We start from the raw sequence: 15927 nt of genomic DNA, 5'->3' as shown, positions 1-15927 counted from the left end.
TGGTGAAGGTGTAGCTGGGTACTGGTGATGTCCTCAGTCCATGTCTCGTCTCTCCCCCCAGGGAGTCTGGCAGTGCATCGTGGGAGATTGGTCAGGTGACTCTGAAGGATGAGGGCTACTATGAGTGCATCGCCATCAGCAGCGCTGGCACAGGTCGAGCCAGCACCTTCCTGGATGTCTCAGGTATGGTGACAACAGACTGACCGGTGTATCAAGCACCAGTTAACCATCATGAACTGCTTCAGGGTAGGTCGACAGTATCAAATAAACACCTTCATGCAGAATGATTTACAACGCAAGGGACAAGGGTTAGGTTCATGAACCGTTGGACCTGCACACTCTACAGTAACATTGGCTTCTCATCGAACCCCAAAAGATAAATCCAGTGGATGAAACACACACACACACGCTCACATTTACATTTAGTCATTTAGCAGATGCTCTTATCCAGAGCGACTTACAGTAAGTACAGGGACATATTCCCCCCTAGGCAAGTAGGGTGAAGTGCCTTGCCCAAGGACACACAACGACTTTGCACTGCCGGGAATCGAACCGGCAACCTTTTGATTACCAGCCCGATTCCCTAACCGCTCAGCCACCTGACTCCTGACTCCACACACACTCCCGTCTCCCCCCCACAGAGCCTCCTCCGGTGGTCACCGCGTCCTCCAACGTGACGGCGTCCCCTGGCTCCACTGCCGTCCTGACCTGCGGCGTGGTCAGCACCGTGCGCTTCAACCTCACCTGGCTGCGGGGGGGCTTGGACGCCCGCCTGGACCCCAGGGCGCACGCCCTCGCCAACCTCTCCCTGGAGGTGCACACCGTCGACGTCGACGACGCCGGCTGGTACGAATGCGTCGCCGTCAACGAGGGAGGAGCCACAGCTGAGCGGGTGTATCTGTCTGTGCAAGGTGAGACAGGAAGTGTCTGTGCAAGGTCAGACAGGAAGTGTCTGTGCAAGGTGAGACAGGAAGTGTCTGTGCAAGGTCAGACAGGAAGTGTCTGTGCAAGGTGAGACAGGAAGTGGCTGTGCAAGGTGAGACAGGAAGTGGCTGTGCAAGGTGAGACAGGAAGTGTGAAACGGCATCGTTAACCGTGGAACGGTCGTCTGAAAATCAAGGGGCTGGAGAAAATGTATTTTGCAGGACTGGTTTGTGTCTACTGTATGTTCCTGTGTGTGTGTGTTTATCTAACCACACACTCCCACAGTGTCTGCGTGTGACCTTTGGAGATTTACGTCGTTAGGGAATAGGGCTCTTGGCATAACAGCCTGCCCGGCTCCCAAACACGAGATGATCTCCCTGCACACCGAAGCCTCTATAACTCAGACTAATACTTTATGGGATGTGTGAAAGTGATTTGAAGCTGCGCTCGCTAACTCTGGAAGTTCCATTCAGGAGAACCTCTTACGGCACACTGTGTTGTAGAAGCTCTCGGAGAGGCGGAATCAGGAACACATTGTCAGACAGACGGAACCGAGCCGGGTTCTCTGGCACGGGTGAGCGGTTGGCCGAGGGCCGTCCAGGAAATGGCGATGTGAGACCACGATAATGGACGCCATTAGCGGATCAGCTACGGTCCCTCGACGACACCCCTGGGTGGATGAGAGGAAGAGAGCGATGACAGAGAGAGAGGATGAGGGGTGACAGAGAGAGGGAGAGAGGGGGAGGGAGAGACCCTCTCAACCAATCACAAGTCTCAAGAACATCAAGCCGTTGCTCGACCGGTGACCTAACATTTCCTAAGCGGAGCAGGACAAGACCGGTGTGTCTTAAGTTCAGCTGTCTGTCTTTGTGCCTGGTACGGGACCGCTGTGACAGTTTGGTGGGACTTGCCCCAGACCTCTCTCTTTGACACCAGGTTTAAAGACAAGTTTGGAGTGAACCCTACAGGCGTGCCCTGTCATTAGCTCACCTCATTGAGTGATAAGTTGCTCAATTGACCTACAAAGTTTCCCAGGGTTGGGTGAGGGATTGAGTGCATGGTGCCCTCCTTGTTTTGTGTAATTATCCCCCCCTCTCTCTTTTGCTCTTCTTTTATATGTTTCTTTCTTTCTTTTCCACAGTTTATCTCCCTCATTCATCCTGTCTCTCTCTCTCTCTCCCCCTTTCTCATCCTTAGCTTGTCTCCCCTCCTCTTTCTCTCTCTATCTCTCTCTCTCTGTCACTCCCTCTCTCACTCTATTTTTCTGTGTCCCCCCTGCCCTCCTGAACAGCTGTCCGCAGGCCCCTGCGTTCTCTAATCACCCCAGGCCATCCTGTCCTAGTCATTAGGCCCGCTTTGAAGTGGTCCTGGGCTGCTGACAGTGGAGAAACTAAGCTCTGGAGGAATCAGAGAGGGGAGGAGGGAGGGAGGAGAGGGAGGGAGGGACGGAGGAGAGGGAGGGAGGGACTGAGGAGGGGGGAGAGAAGTGGTAAAGACAGGCCTCGTCAGAAGACATAAAGGGTGCTGAGTAAGGGTAGAGGTATGCGTCTGTCCTTAAAGCAAAGCCCCTGGTCTTAGATCCTGGGAACACTTGAATAACTTGTTTGGAGAGGCCAGGCACAGTCACTGTACTAACCAGGTCGACTTAGAGGCCCAGGTGGCACCGTACAGTACATCAGTCACACCTTGTAGATTTTACCTCGAGGTGCTGTGAAGATTTATGGTTGAATTCACCCAGTGACACTGTATCTCAATTTGTTTGGAGGTCAAGGTTGTAATATATCAACTATGTTAGGAGCCGTGATATGAATGATAGCAGAACTGAAACCAGGCATCAGTCTACCTGAATTAGGGTCTAGCACCCGGTTAATACCCTGAGAGGTTGATAGATATACAGTAGCTGTTTAGTAGCGTACTCCAGCTCACCTTCCTTCCAGAACATTCTGCACCTTTTTAAGTCTTCACAGCTTCCCACTTGCAAGTGTATGTCACGTCTTAACGGGTTTCCAGAGCTATCGTCAAGTCGTCAAGTACAGGAGACCTGACTAGCACATGTAGCGAGTTGTCTGGAGGATGAAGTGAAGGTATCCAAGCTATGAGGCAATCAAAACAGGAATGGCATTTTTGCCAGATATGTTTCTGCAAGTTCTCATCTTTGAGAAAACCAGAGCCTGGTGTGGATTTGCTCCGAGTTGGAACAAACAGTACAGTTATTTTTTCTTCTGGCAACTGAGAGAAAATTGGGAAAACACACTTTTGGGGATGAGTTACACATCATGAATCAGTTGGAAGATTGCTGAGGATTCCGTGACTTAGCAGGGTCTGGCATCAATATTCCTGCCTTTTCTACTGATAAAAAGACTCGACGATGAATGTAGTGCTATGAAACATTATTGCGTGTACTTGAGCTTTTAACATCACAGTTAACAAAGAACACTTTTATGGTTTATGGCAGCTATTTTTGTGAAACAGCGTAAAAGCACCGGGTGTGTATTTTTGGGAATTAAATGTTTTCAATGTTTCCACATCTAATCACATAACACGAGTGTGAAAGCTTATCTCACGGCTGGTTGTGCTGGATGCTTAACCCTAGTGCTGCCTTCGGGTCACATGACCCAAAGGTTCATAACGAACCATTGTTGTGTTTACCCAATTTTACCCAATACAAAAACAAATAAAAATTATTTTATTTTAACCTTTGCAATGTGGGGGGTCTGAGACAGCCCAACGGTTAAAAGAAAATGCTTCACTTTGTTTTTGTATGTGGTAAAGTTGTCGCAATACGACGGTGGGTCACAATGACTGATGGGTCAGAATGACCCGAAGATAACACAAGGGTTAACTGGTCCTGTGCTCTGCTCCAGAGCCTCCGCAGGTGTCAGTGCAGCCCAGGAACCAGACCTTCGTGACGGGGCAGGAGGTCCAGATCAAGTGCTTGGCCCGGGGCTACCCAGCGCCCCATGTGGTTTGGACCCACAACACCATGTTCATCATGGGCACCAGCAGGTGAGGAAGGTCATGACCTTTCACCCCCCAGACAGGTGAGGCGGGGGGGTGGAGGTCAACGAGGATACTTGTTTTTCTGCAGATCTGTCCTTCTGTCTAAAATGTGGAGCTGTGAGTCTCAGACTTACACTCAGCAGTACGATCACAGTAAAAATAGACGTTTCCCTGCTCCAGCACACCTGAAACAGATGAACGGCTCGTTATGAAGCTCAGCAGAAGCCTGGTAACGAGCTTTCATTAGAATCAGGTGTGTCGGAGCAGGGAAACATCTAGAACAGGGGTATCCAGCCCTGCTCCTGGGGAGCTACCTACCTGCAAGTTTGAGCTCCGACACTAATCAAGCACACCTGATTCTAATAATTAGCTGGTTGATCAGGTAACTAGTGTTGAATCAGGTCAAATGAGTGTGGTTGGAGAAAAAACCAACAGGCTCTCCAGGAACAAGGCTGGAGATCTCTAATCCAGAACATGCAGGGCAGTGGGTCCCTGAGGGGTTGACAACCCCTGAATGAGAAATATTACAAATTAAATATATTCTTACATCAATATTATTCATACATTATCAAAATGATTAATCATGAGGTATTATTAATGATTCCATATTCAGGGTGTGTTTCCAGTAGATGACATGTGGTCCCTCTTCCCTGTGGTGCCCAGACACAGGATGACCCCTGACGGGACTCTGGTCATCAGGAACGCGGAGCGGAGAGACGCAGGAGAGTACGGCTGCCTGGCCAGTAACGCAGCTGGGACACACACACAGACCTCCAGCCTCTCTTATATTGGTGAGCACACGCTCACACACACACACACACACACACTCACAGATACACACTCACACACACACACACTCACAGATACACACACACACACACACACACACTCACAGATACACACACACACACACACACACACATACTGTGATACACCCCCTTGTATTTGAGTCAACATGAGTCTCCACTGTTGGGGAAGCCTGAAAATGTTAACAAGCACTTGTCGATACACTTGAAACTTGAACACGCACACACACGTCACCACACACACACACACACACAGATACACTCACACACACACACACTCAGCTCCAGCCTCCGGCCCCAAGCCTCTCTCTGTCCTCTCTCCTTCTCTCAGAGTCCCCTGTGGTGACAGTGGCGCTGAGCGAGCTCCTGATTGGTCTAGGGGAGACCACCATCATGGCCTGCTCTGCCTCCGGGATCCCTCAGCCCGAGGTGTGGTGGTACAAAGGTACGTGTGCCCCCCTGGGGGGCCCCCCAGAGCAAGGGCACCCCTGGGGGGCCAACACCTGAGAACTGGTTTATTCTCTTATAAAACGTCCAGTGTCGACTGTACACGCATGGACAGGAGCAAACACACACACATTCTCCTGAAGTACTCACACAGACAAGTGTCAAGTGTCCCCTGTATAAATCTTCGCTCCTCGCCCCTGGACAACGAGGCAGGAAGTTGTGTGTTTTATAGAGTGCAGCGCAGGAAGCGGAGGGTTTTAACGACCACTACACAGGAAGTGTTCCTCCAACACCTCTGACACACACTGCTGACTCTGTCATCCCTCAGAGGAGCCTTTTAAAAACCTGTCCCCCTTTCTCACCGTCGCTCTGTCTGTCTTTAGTCGAGTCCTTTCTCACCGTCGCTCTGTCTGTCTTTAGTCGAGTCCTTTCTCACCGTCGCTCTGTCTGTCTTTAGTCGAGTCCTTTCTCACCGTCGCTCTGTCTGTCTTTAGTCGAGTCCTTTCTCACCGTCGCTCTGTCTGTCTTTAGTCGAGTCCTTTTTCACCGTCGCTCTGTCTGTCTTTAGTCGAGTCCTTTCTCACCGTCGCTCTGTCTGTCTTTAGTCGAGTCCTTTCTCACCGTCGCTCTGTCTGTCTTTAGTCGAGTCCTTTCTCACCGTCGCTCTGTCTGTCTTTAGTCGAGTCCTTTCTCACCGTCGCTCTGTCTGTCTTTAGTCGAGTCCTTTTTCACCGTCGCTCTGTCTGTCTTTAGTCAAGTCCTTTTTCACCGTCGCTCTGTCTGTCTTTAGTCGAGTCCTTTTTCACCGTCGCTCTGTCTGTCTTTGGTCGAGTCCTTTCTCACTGTCGCTCTGTCTGTCTTTAGTCGAGTCCTTTCTCACCCCTGCCTCAGCCTCGGCCGTTCAGTGACTGGGACCGTGAGGAGTTATGTCGTTGTTCGCCTCTAGAGAGGATGTTTACGACTTGAGGGCTCCCTCGGTCGCTTAGCCAGCTGTTCTCTTGAGAAGGCCGGCTTGTTGCCTGAAACATAAATCTGTCTCGTTTTCGGAGATTCTCTGCTTTACATTTACATTTAGTCATTTAGCAGACGCTCTTATCCAGAGCGACTTACAGTAAGTACAGGGACATTCTCCCCGAGGCAAGTAGGGTGAAATGCCTTGCCCAAAGACACAACGTCATTTGGCACGGCCGAGAATCGAACTGCCAACCTTCAGATTACTAGCCCGCTTCCCTAACCACTCAGCCACCTGACTCCCTTTTCGTAGTCAAGTTATCCAGTTTGACAAAGAGACGGGTGAGGAATAAAACTCAGGGGCCCCCCCAGTTCCCTCCCCCCTCCCACAAACTACCACAGCATCTCACGTCGTTTGTCTACCTTCCCCTCGGTGGATCGTTCCCGGTCCCGTGTCACCTCCAGGTGACCTCCGGCTGCACTCGTCCGCCTACGTGAGCATCGACGCCCCGGGGGGAACGCTGACCCTCCAGGAGACGCAGGACATGGACGCTGGAGACTACACCTGCGTGGCGGCCAACCCGGCGGGCACGTCTTCCGGAAAGATCTCCCTGGACGTGGGAGGTACGGGAGAGCCCGGTCACTTTCTCATGGACGTGGTTGTCTGGGGTGTCGCTTGTGTTCCTGAGCTCCTCTGACCTCTGACCTCTGCTCGCAGCCGCGCCCCAGTTCACCCAGGAGCCGTCCGACGTGGCTGCGGACATCTCCACCAACGTGAGCCTGCAGTGCCACGCCCGCGGCCACCCGCAGCCCCAGGTGACCTGGAGGAGGGAGGACGGCGTCCCCCTCTTGGTCCAACGCCCCAGCCCCAGCAGCATCACCCAGAGGAGGGGAGGGGAACTGCAGATCACCAGTGAGTTTGGCAAACACTTACGCCAACACACACACAGACACACAGACACACACACTAACCTAAATGTCTGTGTTGGTCAGATCTCTGGGTTGAGGATGAAGGGGTGTACGTGTGTGAGGCGCGGAACCAGTTTGGGAAGATCCAGACCCAGGCCCGAGTCACCGTCACCGGACTGGGTAAGAGCACACCCCCCCTGGCACGGCGTGGAACGTTCACCTCACAAGAGTGTAACCTGTAACCTTAACCTCTGACAAGCTTTTCTTTGGTTGCGTGCGAGCAAAGTTGAACTTTTGTTCTTGGTTTGAACTGAAAGCAGATATCCACACTGAGAGCAGGGCAGCGGTGAAGGTTTGAGTGATCTCCGAGCTGCACTGGCTGCCTGTTTGACTTACAGTCCGCATGCGTTGACTTTATTTGGACGGGAGAGATTGCTGAGGTGAACTCAGAGCTTGAATTCTCTGGCACCGTTTGAAGGGAAGCCTTGTGTGTGCCTCTCTTTGTGTGTGCGGGTGTGTGGGTGCATGCGAGACCAACTGACTTCTCCTCTGTGGATTCTTGACACAGCAGTTCCATGGCCCCATATACTTGGTTAGTGTTTTTTTTGTTAGTCGATCCTCAAACTGTAGCTCCACAGAAACACTTTGACACTGAATCCTCCTGACATCTCGCCCTGGCAGCATGTCCACCTGCTCCTGGATCAGACTCCAGGACTTCTAAAGTCTTCTGTGGTATGCATGCATTCCTACAGATGGAAACAAGATCAGAGAAGGATAGATCTAGTCATGACAGGGCACAGCCCCTAGGTGGGAATGCTGATTGCGTTGCTACCTGGTTTGTCTGCGAGCCTTTATGTCTGCATCTCTCTCCGTACACCTGCCCTGCTTGTGCGAGGGAATGTTCCTTTAGGAAAACCACTCAAGTTCATGACTTTTCACCTCAGTTGTGTACCAGGTGTGTGTGTGTGAGAGTGTGTACACGGGCCAATCTTAGGGGTGGTGTGTGGGGGGGGGAGGGGCTTGTTTACACACGTGCACCTTGTTAACGATCACGCAGGGTCCGTTGGCATGGCGACGCGGAGGGCTTTATTTGGACTAAAGGTCGAGGCGGACCCAGCTGCCCTGTGTTATCCCGTAACCCACTTCCCTAGTGACACAGTCCCAGGCCGTTAACACTGCCGCGAAGGTTACCACGGTGACGCCGCCAGAGAAAAAAAGAAAGAAAAAAAAAACCTGCAGCTAATAATGTTCCAGTGCATTCCACCCATTCCTAAATTCAGATTGTACTTAGAGATGTGGAAACATGAGCTGCAGAATGTCGTTCTCCTCGAAGACGTTCTAGACCGTGTTGTTGTGTTGGACTGTCAGCAGCCTGCGGTGTTAGAGAGGGCTTGGTGTTCACCAGGCTGGGTGGCCTGCTCAGGAGAGTCCCTGGTGGAGCTCAGACGCTAGGCCGCCCTCTGGCTGAATGGGTGTGTGTGTGAAGAGTGTGTGTGCATGACACATTTCTTAGGCACGCACAGTAGGGAGTAGGGAGTACTGTCATTTAAAAGGGTTAGGTCACTTGGAAGACCTAACCCTCTACCCCCCCCCCCCCCCCCTCCATCCCTCTCTCACACACACACACACACACACACACACACACACTCCCACAGGTCGAATACATCGTCACCTCCATGTGCAGCCCCTCGAATTTGATGTGTGTGTGTGTACACAGTGCCCCCCCTCCTGGCCGTCAGTCCGAGCGTGCTCAGTGTGATCGAGGGGCAGCAGCTGACCCTGCCCTGCGTGTTGCTGGCTGGAAACCCCCTGCCTGAGAGACAGTGGCTCCACAACTACGGCCTGGTGAGAGCACACACACACACAAAGGTACACACACACAAAGGTACACACACACAAAGGTACACACACACACACACAGACAAAGATACACACACACACACACACACACAGACAAAGGTACACACATACAAAGATGCACACACACTCACACACAGACAAAGATATGTGTGTGTGTGTGTGTGTCCAGGTGTCGTCGGGGCCCTACCTGGTGGTGAGGAGGGACGGCAGCCTCCATATAGAGAGAGCTCGGGTGGAGGATGGGGGGGACTACACCTGCCTGGCGGAGAACGTGGTGGGGGCCAGCAACCACACCACCACCCTCAACATCTACGGTAGGACCAGGCCTGGACCGCACCCGGACCACACTAGGACCGCACTAGGACCACAGTAGGACCGCACCAGTACCACACCATGACCACATTTACATTTAGTCATTTAGCAGACGCTCTTATCCAGAGCGACTTACAGTAAGTACAGGGACATTCCCCCCGAGGCAAGTAGGGTGAAGTGCCTTGCCCAAGGACACAACGGCATTTGGCACGGCCGGAAATCGAACTGGTAACCTTCAGATTACTAGCCCAATTCCCTAACCGCTCAGCCATCTGACCCCCTGACCCTCTGACCACACTAGGACCTCACTAGTCACCAGGACCAAAGTCAAGACGACACTAGCTGTTGTGTCCCTAGGACCACACCAGGACCACATCAGGAATAGAAAAAAATATTCCATAGTCCTCATGACCCCCACCTATTCCCCCCCCCCTCACTCCCTCACACACAATGATCCTTTATTCTCCCTCTCTCTCCCTTTCTCTCCCTTTCTCTCACTCCATCCCTCCCTCCTTTCCTCCTTTCCTTGTTGGAATGTTCAGACTTCATGAATAAAATTGTCCAGCGTTTGCATAAAAACCAGAACCAGCTGTACGGCGTGGCGTGGCTTAGAAGAGGAGAAAACATGTCTCTTTTTTTTCGGCCTCCGCAAAGGGGAATTGTTGTAGAAGCGCGTGGGCTCACTGGAACTAGGTCACCTGCAGCGCACAACGTTGTAACAATGTAAACGTTGGACACTTTTATAGTCTGCCTCCAGAGAGCGGGAACGGCGAAACTGACAGACTGACATTAATGGAGAGTGAGACAATGTGGACTGTGAGCTTTTATTAAAACACAACTCTGCCAACCATGGCCAGCATGTGCAACGTTGACTTTATGTGAGTGTTAAAGCTGACCGTGTTGGTTGATGCAGTAATCCTACTGTATGTATAAGAGTGTTGAATGCTACACTGTTAGTTTCTTTACTGGGGCTGCTGCTAAGATTCCAGGTTTAATGTCTTTAGCAGACAGTCGAGGGGGTTCATTGATAAAACAGATTGATGCAGTGAGGGAGAGATGAAGGAGGAGACTCGGGTAGCCAAACCTGGCCTGAGCGCAAAACACACACACTTACACACACACACTTACACGCACGCTTACACACACACACTTACACACACACTTACACACACACACAGCTCTAACCCTGCTCCTGTCTCCTCTGTGTCCCCAGTGATGCCCTCCATCCAGCATGGCACCCAGGTGTTTAGCACCATCGAGGGAACGCCCATCTCTCTGCCCTGCCCTGCTCACGGAGTACCCCCACCTGACATCACCTGGGCCAAGGTCTGTTCTCTCTCTCTCTCTCTCTCTCTCTCTCTCTCTCTCTCTCTCTCTCTCCTCTCTCTCTCCTCTCTCTCTCTGTCTCTCTCTCTCTGTCTCTCTCTCTCTCTCTCTCTCTCTCTCTCTCTCTCTCTCTCTCTCTCTCTCTCTCTCTCTCTGCTCATCTCTCTCTCTCTCTCTCTCTCTCTCTCTCTCTCTCTCTCTCTCTCTCTCTCTCTCTCTCTCTCTCTCTCTCTCTCTCTCTGTGTCTCTCTGTCAGTCGTCACAGGACACATTCAGATAGGCTGGAAGGGAAGAAGAAGATAAATACAAGGGACATCTGTAGGACAAGCTGTTTCTGCTAGAGAGGGAGAGAGAGAGAGAGAGAGAGAGAGAGGTACTGGGGGGGGGAGAGAGAGAGGCAATGAAAGAGACTCGCACGGGTCAAACAGGAAGTACGAACGACGTTTGTCTTGTGACCGCTGACAGAAGGCAGACTCTTTTCTCTCCGCCAAACCACAACGCTAAACCACAACCGTCCCCGCCTCCTCATTGGCCAGGGACGTGTGTTCTTGTACTGTGGAGGAATGAGACTGACATCACACAGCGCCGGTTCTTATTAGCAGAGTAACTCGCTGTAACTCTGGAACCAAACAAACTTGGACATGTTTTCACATGCTCATCCAGACACCCGCACATATGGCCTGTATCTATGTACGGTATGGATGTATTGCATATGAGGTAGGAGGGATAGAAAGAGAGGGAATGAAGCTGGCAGAGGAAGGAAAGCGTTAAATGGAGAATTACTAGAGCGAGAGAGTTTGGCTGTTGATCAAGCTGCTGTTGGTGGTAAATTGTCGTAGTGGGAGACTGAGAAGTGAAGGCAACTTCTCTCATTTTGATTTCTGTTTCTGCTTCAATCCTTCCTGTGGAAAACCCAAAACACACACATTCTTTTCCGAGTTTGGCTGTGCAAACACACACACAAACTCTAGATTGATTAGGTGCAAATTCTCTAAATAGGCTATTAGGGTACACCTGGGTTTTGACTAGAGATTTCTCGCACACAGACTCATGCATGCTCACACACTCTCTCTACACTAAATGGTTCTGCAGTTGTGGAGGGAGTCAGGCTGTTCTGGTTGGTTCTGCTAGTGGGAAGCCTGCTTGGATCGTGCGTGAGGCCATAGAGAGAGAGAGGCTTGTATCTTTTCTCTCCCTCCCTCGTGGCTTATTGAGTATTTTCGGAGCGATCACAGATTTATTGGAGAATCGTTGCAGAAGACTTTGAAGAGGCCTACGACCGAGCCTAGCGTGGTCATGGCGTGTGCTGGTCCGTGTACACGCCATACACGCGTATCTGCACATGTGGACGACCACTTTCGCCTGTGTGTGTGTGTGTGTGTGTGCGCGCGCGCGCGTGTGTGGTTTTCGTTCTCTGCTTCTCACACTGGTTTCTCGGACTTGTAAAAGCGGTGCTGTTAAAGTGAAAGGGGCCCGGGAGAGCTGTGAAACCAGAATCCTCCTCCTCCAGCGCCCGCAGCTTGCCGCTCGTTCATTAAGATTCCCACACATGTGCTTTCAAACCTTCGTATCTTCATATCTGACAAGCGCTCCATCGGCCCGGTGGAGAACACACAGCTGTGTGTTTTGGTTTGGGTGCAAGACACAGTTTGGTATATTTACGCACGAGGACAGACGTGAGAGGGAAACGATAGGGGAGGGAAACGGGCCTTGAGATTGGAGTCGACACGGTTGGAAAACCCAACCAGAAACGTACGTCCTCTGTCAAGTCTTTCTTGTTTGTTTGTGAGTGACCTCTAACCCTGCCCTCGTCCGTGTTGTGGCGTGCAGAGCGGGGAGCTGTTGAACCTGGGTGGTCCGGCCTTCTCCCTCCTGACGGACGGGGGCCTGCGTGTCGCCTCTCCCTCGGGGAACCACAGCGGCGAGTTCGTCTGCACCGCCACCAACGCTGCCGGTTACAGCTCCAGGAAGGTGCAGCTCACCGTCTACGGTACGGCCCAGAAACAGGCCCCCATGGTGGGGACGATACACGACGGCACCTCCCCCCCTCATGCCTCACATTTGCTTTGAACACATTGATTACAAGACATTTGTATTATGTGTGTAGTGTTTGCTTATTTAACCCTCGTGCTGCCTTCGGGTCACATGACCCAAAGGTTCATAACGAACCATCGTTGTGTTTACCCAATTTTACCCAATACAAAAACAAATAAAAATAATTTTCTTTTAACCTTGGCAATGTGGGGGGTCTGAGACAGCCCAACGGTTAAAAGAAAATGCTTCACTTTGTTTTTGTATGCGGTAAAGTTGTCGCAATACGACGGTGGGTCACAATGACTGATGGGTCAGAACGACCCGAAGATAACACAAGGGTTAAGTTGTTATTTCTGTATGTTTTGTGTGTGTGTGTGTGTGTGTGTGTCCAGTGCGTCCCAGGACCAGTTTTGGGGGGGCGGGCGGGGTCGTGGACGTGACGGTGGTGGAGAGAGAGAAGGTCACCCTGCCCTGTGACGTTCAGAGTGTCCCTCCTCCAGTCATCACCTGGGCCAAGGACAGACAGCTCATCTCACCCTACTCTCTCAGGTAACACACACACACACACACATACAGTACACACACACACACACGTACATACAGTACACACACATACAGTACACACTCACACATACATACAGTACACACTCACACATACATACAGTACACACACACACACATACATACAGTACACACACATACAGTACACACACACACACACATACAGTACACACAGACACACACACGTACACACACACACCCATGTGTGTTTGACGTGTGTGTCCCTCTCCCCAGACACACCCAGCTGCCCTCAGGCTCTATGAAGATCGCAGAGAGCAGAGTTTCCGACAGCGGCCTTTATGTGTGTTTCGCCTTCAACATTGCTGGCAATTTCACCCAGACTGTCAATCTCAGTGTTCACGGTAAGGGCCTATGCTAAATACTGTACAGAACTGGATGGCACACACACTCTACATCACAATTGTATTCATTTCACACTCTTCTCATAAAGACACAAACCAGAACAACAGAATATTCCGGAAGGTTCTGTGGTGCTCTACTGTTGCTACGCTAATAAGCTAACGCTCCCAGTACAATTATACTATATCCACAGTCTAATGATACATCTTTCAGACTAGCAACTCAGAACAGATGCAAATGTACCCACTTGGAAGACTCAGTCGACAGAGACATGTCATCCACAGACATTCCCAGAGAACGACATCATCTGTCAGCTTGTTTTAATCGTCTGAGCCGTGTCATTCATCCTGCGTTTCAGCCCAGACATACACTCGCAGGAGTGATGCAGTTAAATACCACGTGCGTGTGAACATCCCACTGCCGGTGTAAAACACGGGAGGGATGTGTCCAGAATGTGTCCTGTGACGAGAGAGAGAGAGAGAGAGAGAGAGACAGAGAGACATGGAGAGAGAGAGAGACACAGAGAGAGAGACAGAGAGAGAGACAGAGAGAGACACAGAGAGAGAGACAGAGAGAGAGACAGAGAGAGAGACAGAGAGAGAGACAGAGAGAGAGACAGAGAGAGAGACAGAGAGACAGAGAGAGAGACAGAGAGAGAGACAGAGAGAGAGACAGAGAGAGAGACAGAGAGAGAGACAGAGAGAGAGACAGAGAGAGAGACAGAGAGAGAGACAGAGAGAGACAGAGAGAGAGACAGAGAGAGACAGAGAGAGAGACAGAGAGAGACAGAGAGAGACAGAGAGAGACAGAGAGAGAGACAGAGAGAGACAGAGAGAGACAGAGAGAGAGACAGAGAGACAGAGAGAGACAGAGAGAGACAGAGAGAGACAGAGAGAGAGACAGAGAGAGAGACAGAGAGAGAGACAGAGAGAGAGACAGAGAGAGAGACAGAGAGAGAGACAGAGAGAGAGACAGAGAGAGAGACAGAGAGAGACAGAGAGAGAGACAGAGAGAGACAGAGAGAGAGACAGAGAGAGACAGAGAGAGAGACAGAGAGAGAGACAGAGAGAGAGACAGAGAGAGACAGAGAGAGAGACACAGAGAGAGAGACAGAGAGAGAGACACAGAGAGAGAGACAGAGAGAGAGACAGAGAGAGAGACAGAGAGAGACAGAGAGAGAGACAGAGAGAGACAGAGAGAGACAGAGAGAGACAGAGAAGACCTTGGCCCAGGTCATGTCAGCATGGGAGAGGTTCACAACCTCGGACAGACGGCAAGGGAGGGGGGGGGAGGGGAGAGGAGATGATGGATGCAGAGGAGAGGAGAAGAAAGACATGAGAGAAGAGAAAATGAAACGGGATGACAGCGCTGAGTCGAACATGATAACTGCACAGAGGGTGTTCAGGAACGTGCTAAGTGCTCCTGGAAACCACAGGCGCTGGCTGAATGCTGTCATTAACTTGCGGCAATCTGAACGGCAGATTATAATGATCGAGCGTGTGTGTGTGTGTGTAGGCACGTGCATTGGTGCCAAAACACTCAGAACAGACTGTGAATTATGACACTCGTTAAACACTGTCATAGGCTTCAAAGGAAGATACAAAAAAGGGGAAAATGTCAAAGATAAAGATGTGTGGTCTTGGGGAAGAGGCCTAACGAGAAAGTTGGTTAGAAAAGGAACGTTCAACGACAATTCTCAGGATGTGGGTTTGATTTAAGTTACAGTAGAGCCACACAAAGACAGTAACTGTCGTCAATACTGATAATAATAATAATAATAATAATATCTGCCTTTCTTGCACTCAAAGCGCTACTTGTGTATTCAGGGGTCTTTTAGGAGTGTCTGTTTTATATACAACACATTTACATTTACATTTACATTTAGTCATTTAGCAGACTCTCTTATCCAGAGCGACTTACAGTAAGTACAGGGACATTTCCCTGAGGCAAGTAGGGTGAAGTGACACGTCACATTTGACACGGCCGGGAATCGAACTGGCAACCTTCAGATTACTAGATTAACACGTTTCAATAACCTCTCCCTCACCACCACGTCCCCCCCCCACCTCCCTCCCCAGTGCCCCCCAGCATCCAGCCAGGCCCCAGGGTGATGAAGGTACAGGTGGGTCACCCTATGGAGCTGCCCTGCGCCGCCCGGGGCATCCCGGAGCCCATCCTCGCCTGGCTGAAGGAGGGCGCCGCCCTGCAGGCAGACGGGGGGCGTTACAGCGTCTCGTCAGACGGCAGTCTGGCCCTGGGCCAGGTGAGGGTGGAGGACGAGGGCATCTACACCTGCCTGGCGTCCAACCTGGCAGGCCAGGACCAGGCCGACACACAGCTGCTGGTGCAGGGTGGGTCCACTCACAGCGCTGACTGTCTTCACATGCATGTATACTGGATATTCAATAGTTAATATTAACAATGAGTGTGTGTGTCT

At 51.2% G+C, this 15927-nt stretch overlaps 1 protein-coding gene across 1 annotated transcript in view; it reads left to right on the top strand.

Annotated features, from left to right (window-relative positions):
• Positions 1-15927, top strand: part of hmcn1 (hemicentin 1) — a 65693-nt gene that overhangs the window by 20068 nt on the left and 29698 nt on the right. Inside the window, 15 exon segments of the mRNA XM_062452271.1 lie at positions 62-183; positions 642-911; positions 3789-3930; positions 4588-4715; positions 5062-5175; positions 6594-6752; positions 6847-7041; positions 7122-7217; positions 8755-8882; positions 9067-9211; positions 10423-10535; positions 12366-12525; positions 12962-13118; positions 13365-13492; positions 15569-15841. Of these exon segments, the coding sequence (XP_062308255.1) occupies positions 62-183; positions 642-911; positions 3789-3930; positions 4588-4715; positions 5062-5175; positions 6594-6752; positions 6847-7041; positions 7122-7217; positions 8755-8882; positions 9067-9211; positions 10423-10535; positions 12366-12525; positions 12962-13118; positions 13365-13492; positions 15569-15841 (2330 nt within the window).

The sequence above is a fragment of the Osmerus eperlanus genome, chromosome 26, assembly GCF_963692335.1.
Source record: "Osmerus eperlanus chromosome 26, fOsmEpe2.1, whole genome shotgun sequence".
NCBI classification, from domain to species: domain Eukaryota; kingdom Metazoa; phylum Chordata; class Actinopteri; order Osmeriformes; family Osmeridae; genus Osmerus; species Osmerus eperlanus.
The sequence above is the reverse complement of the archived record's forward strand: the minus strand, read 5'-3'. Positions and strand labels throughout refer to the sequence as shown.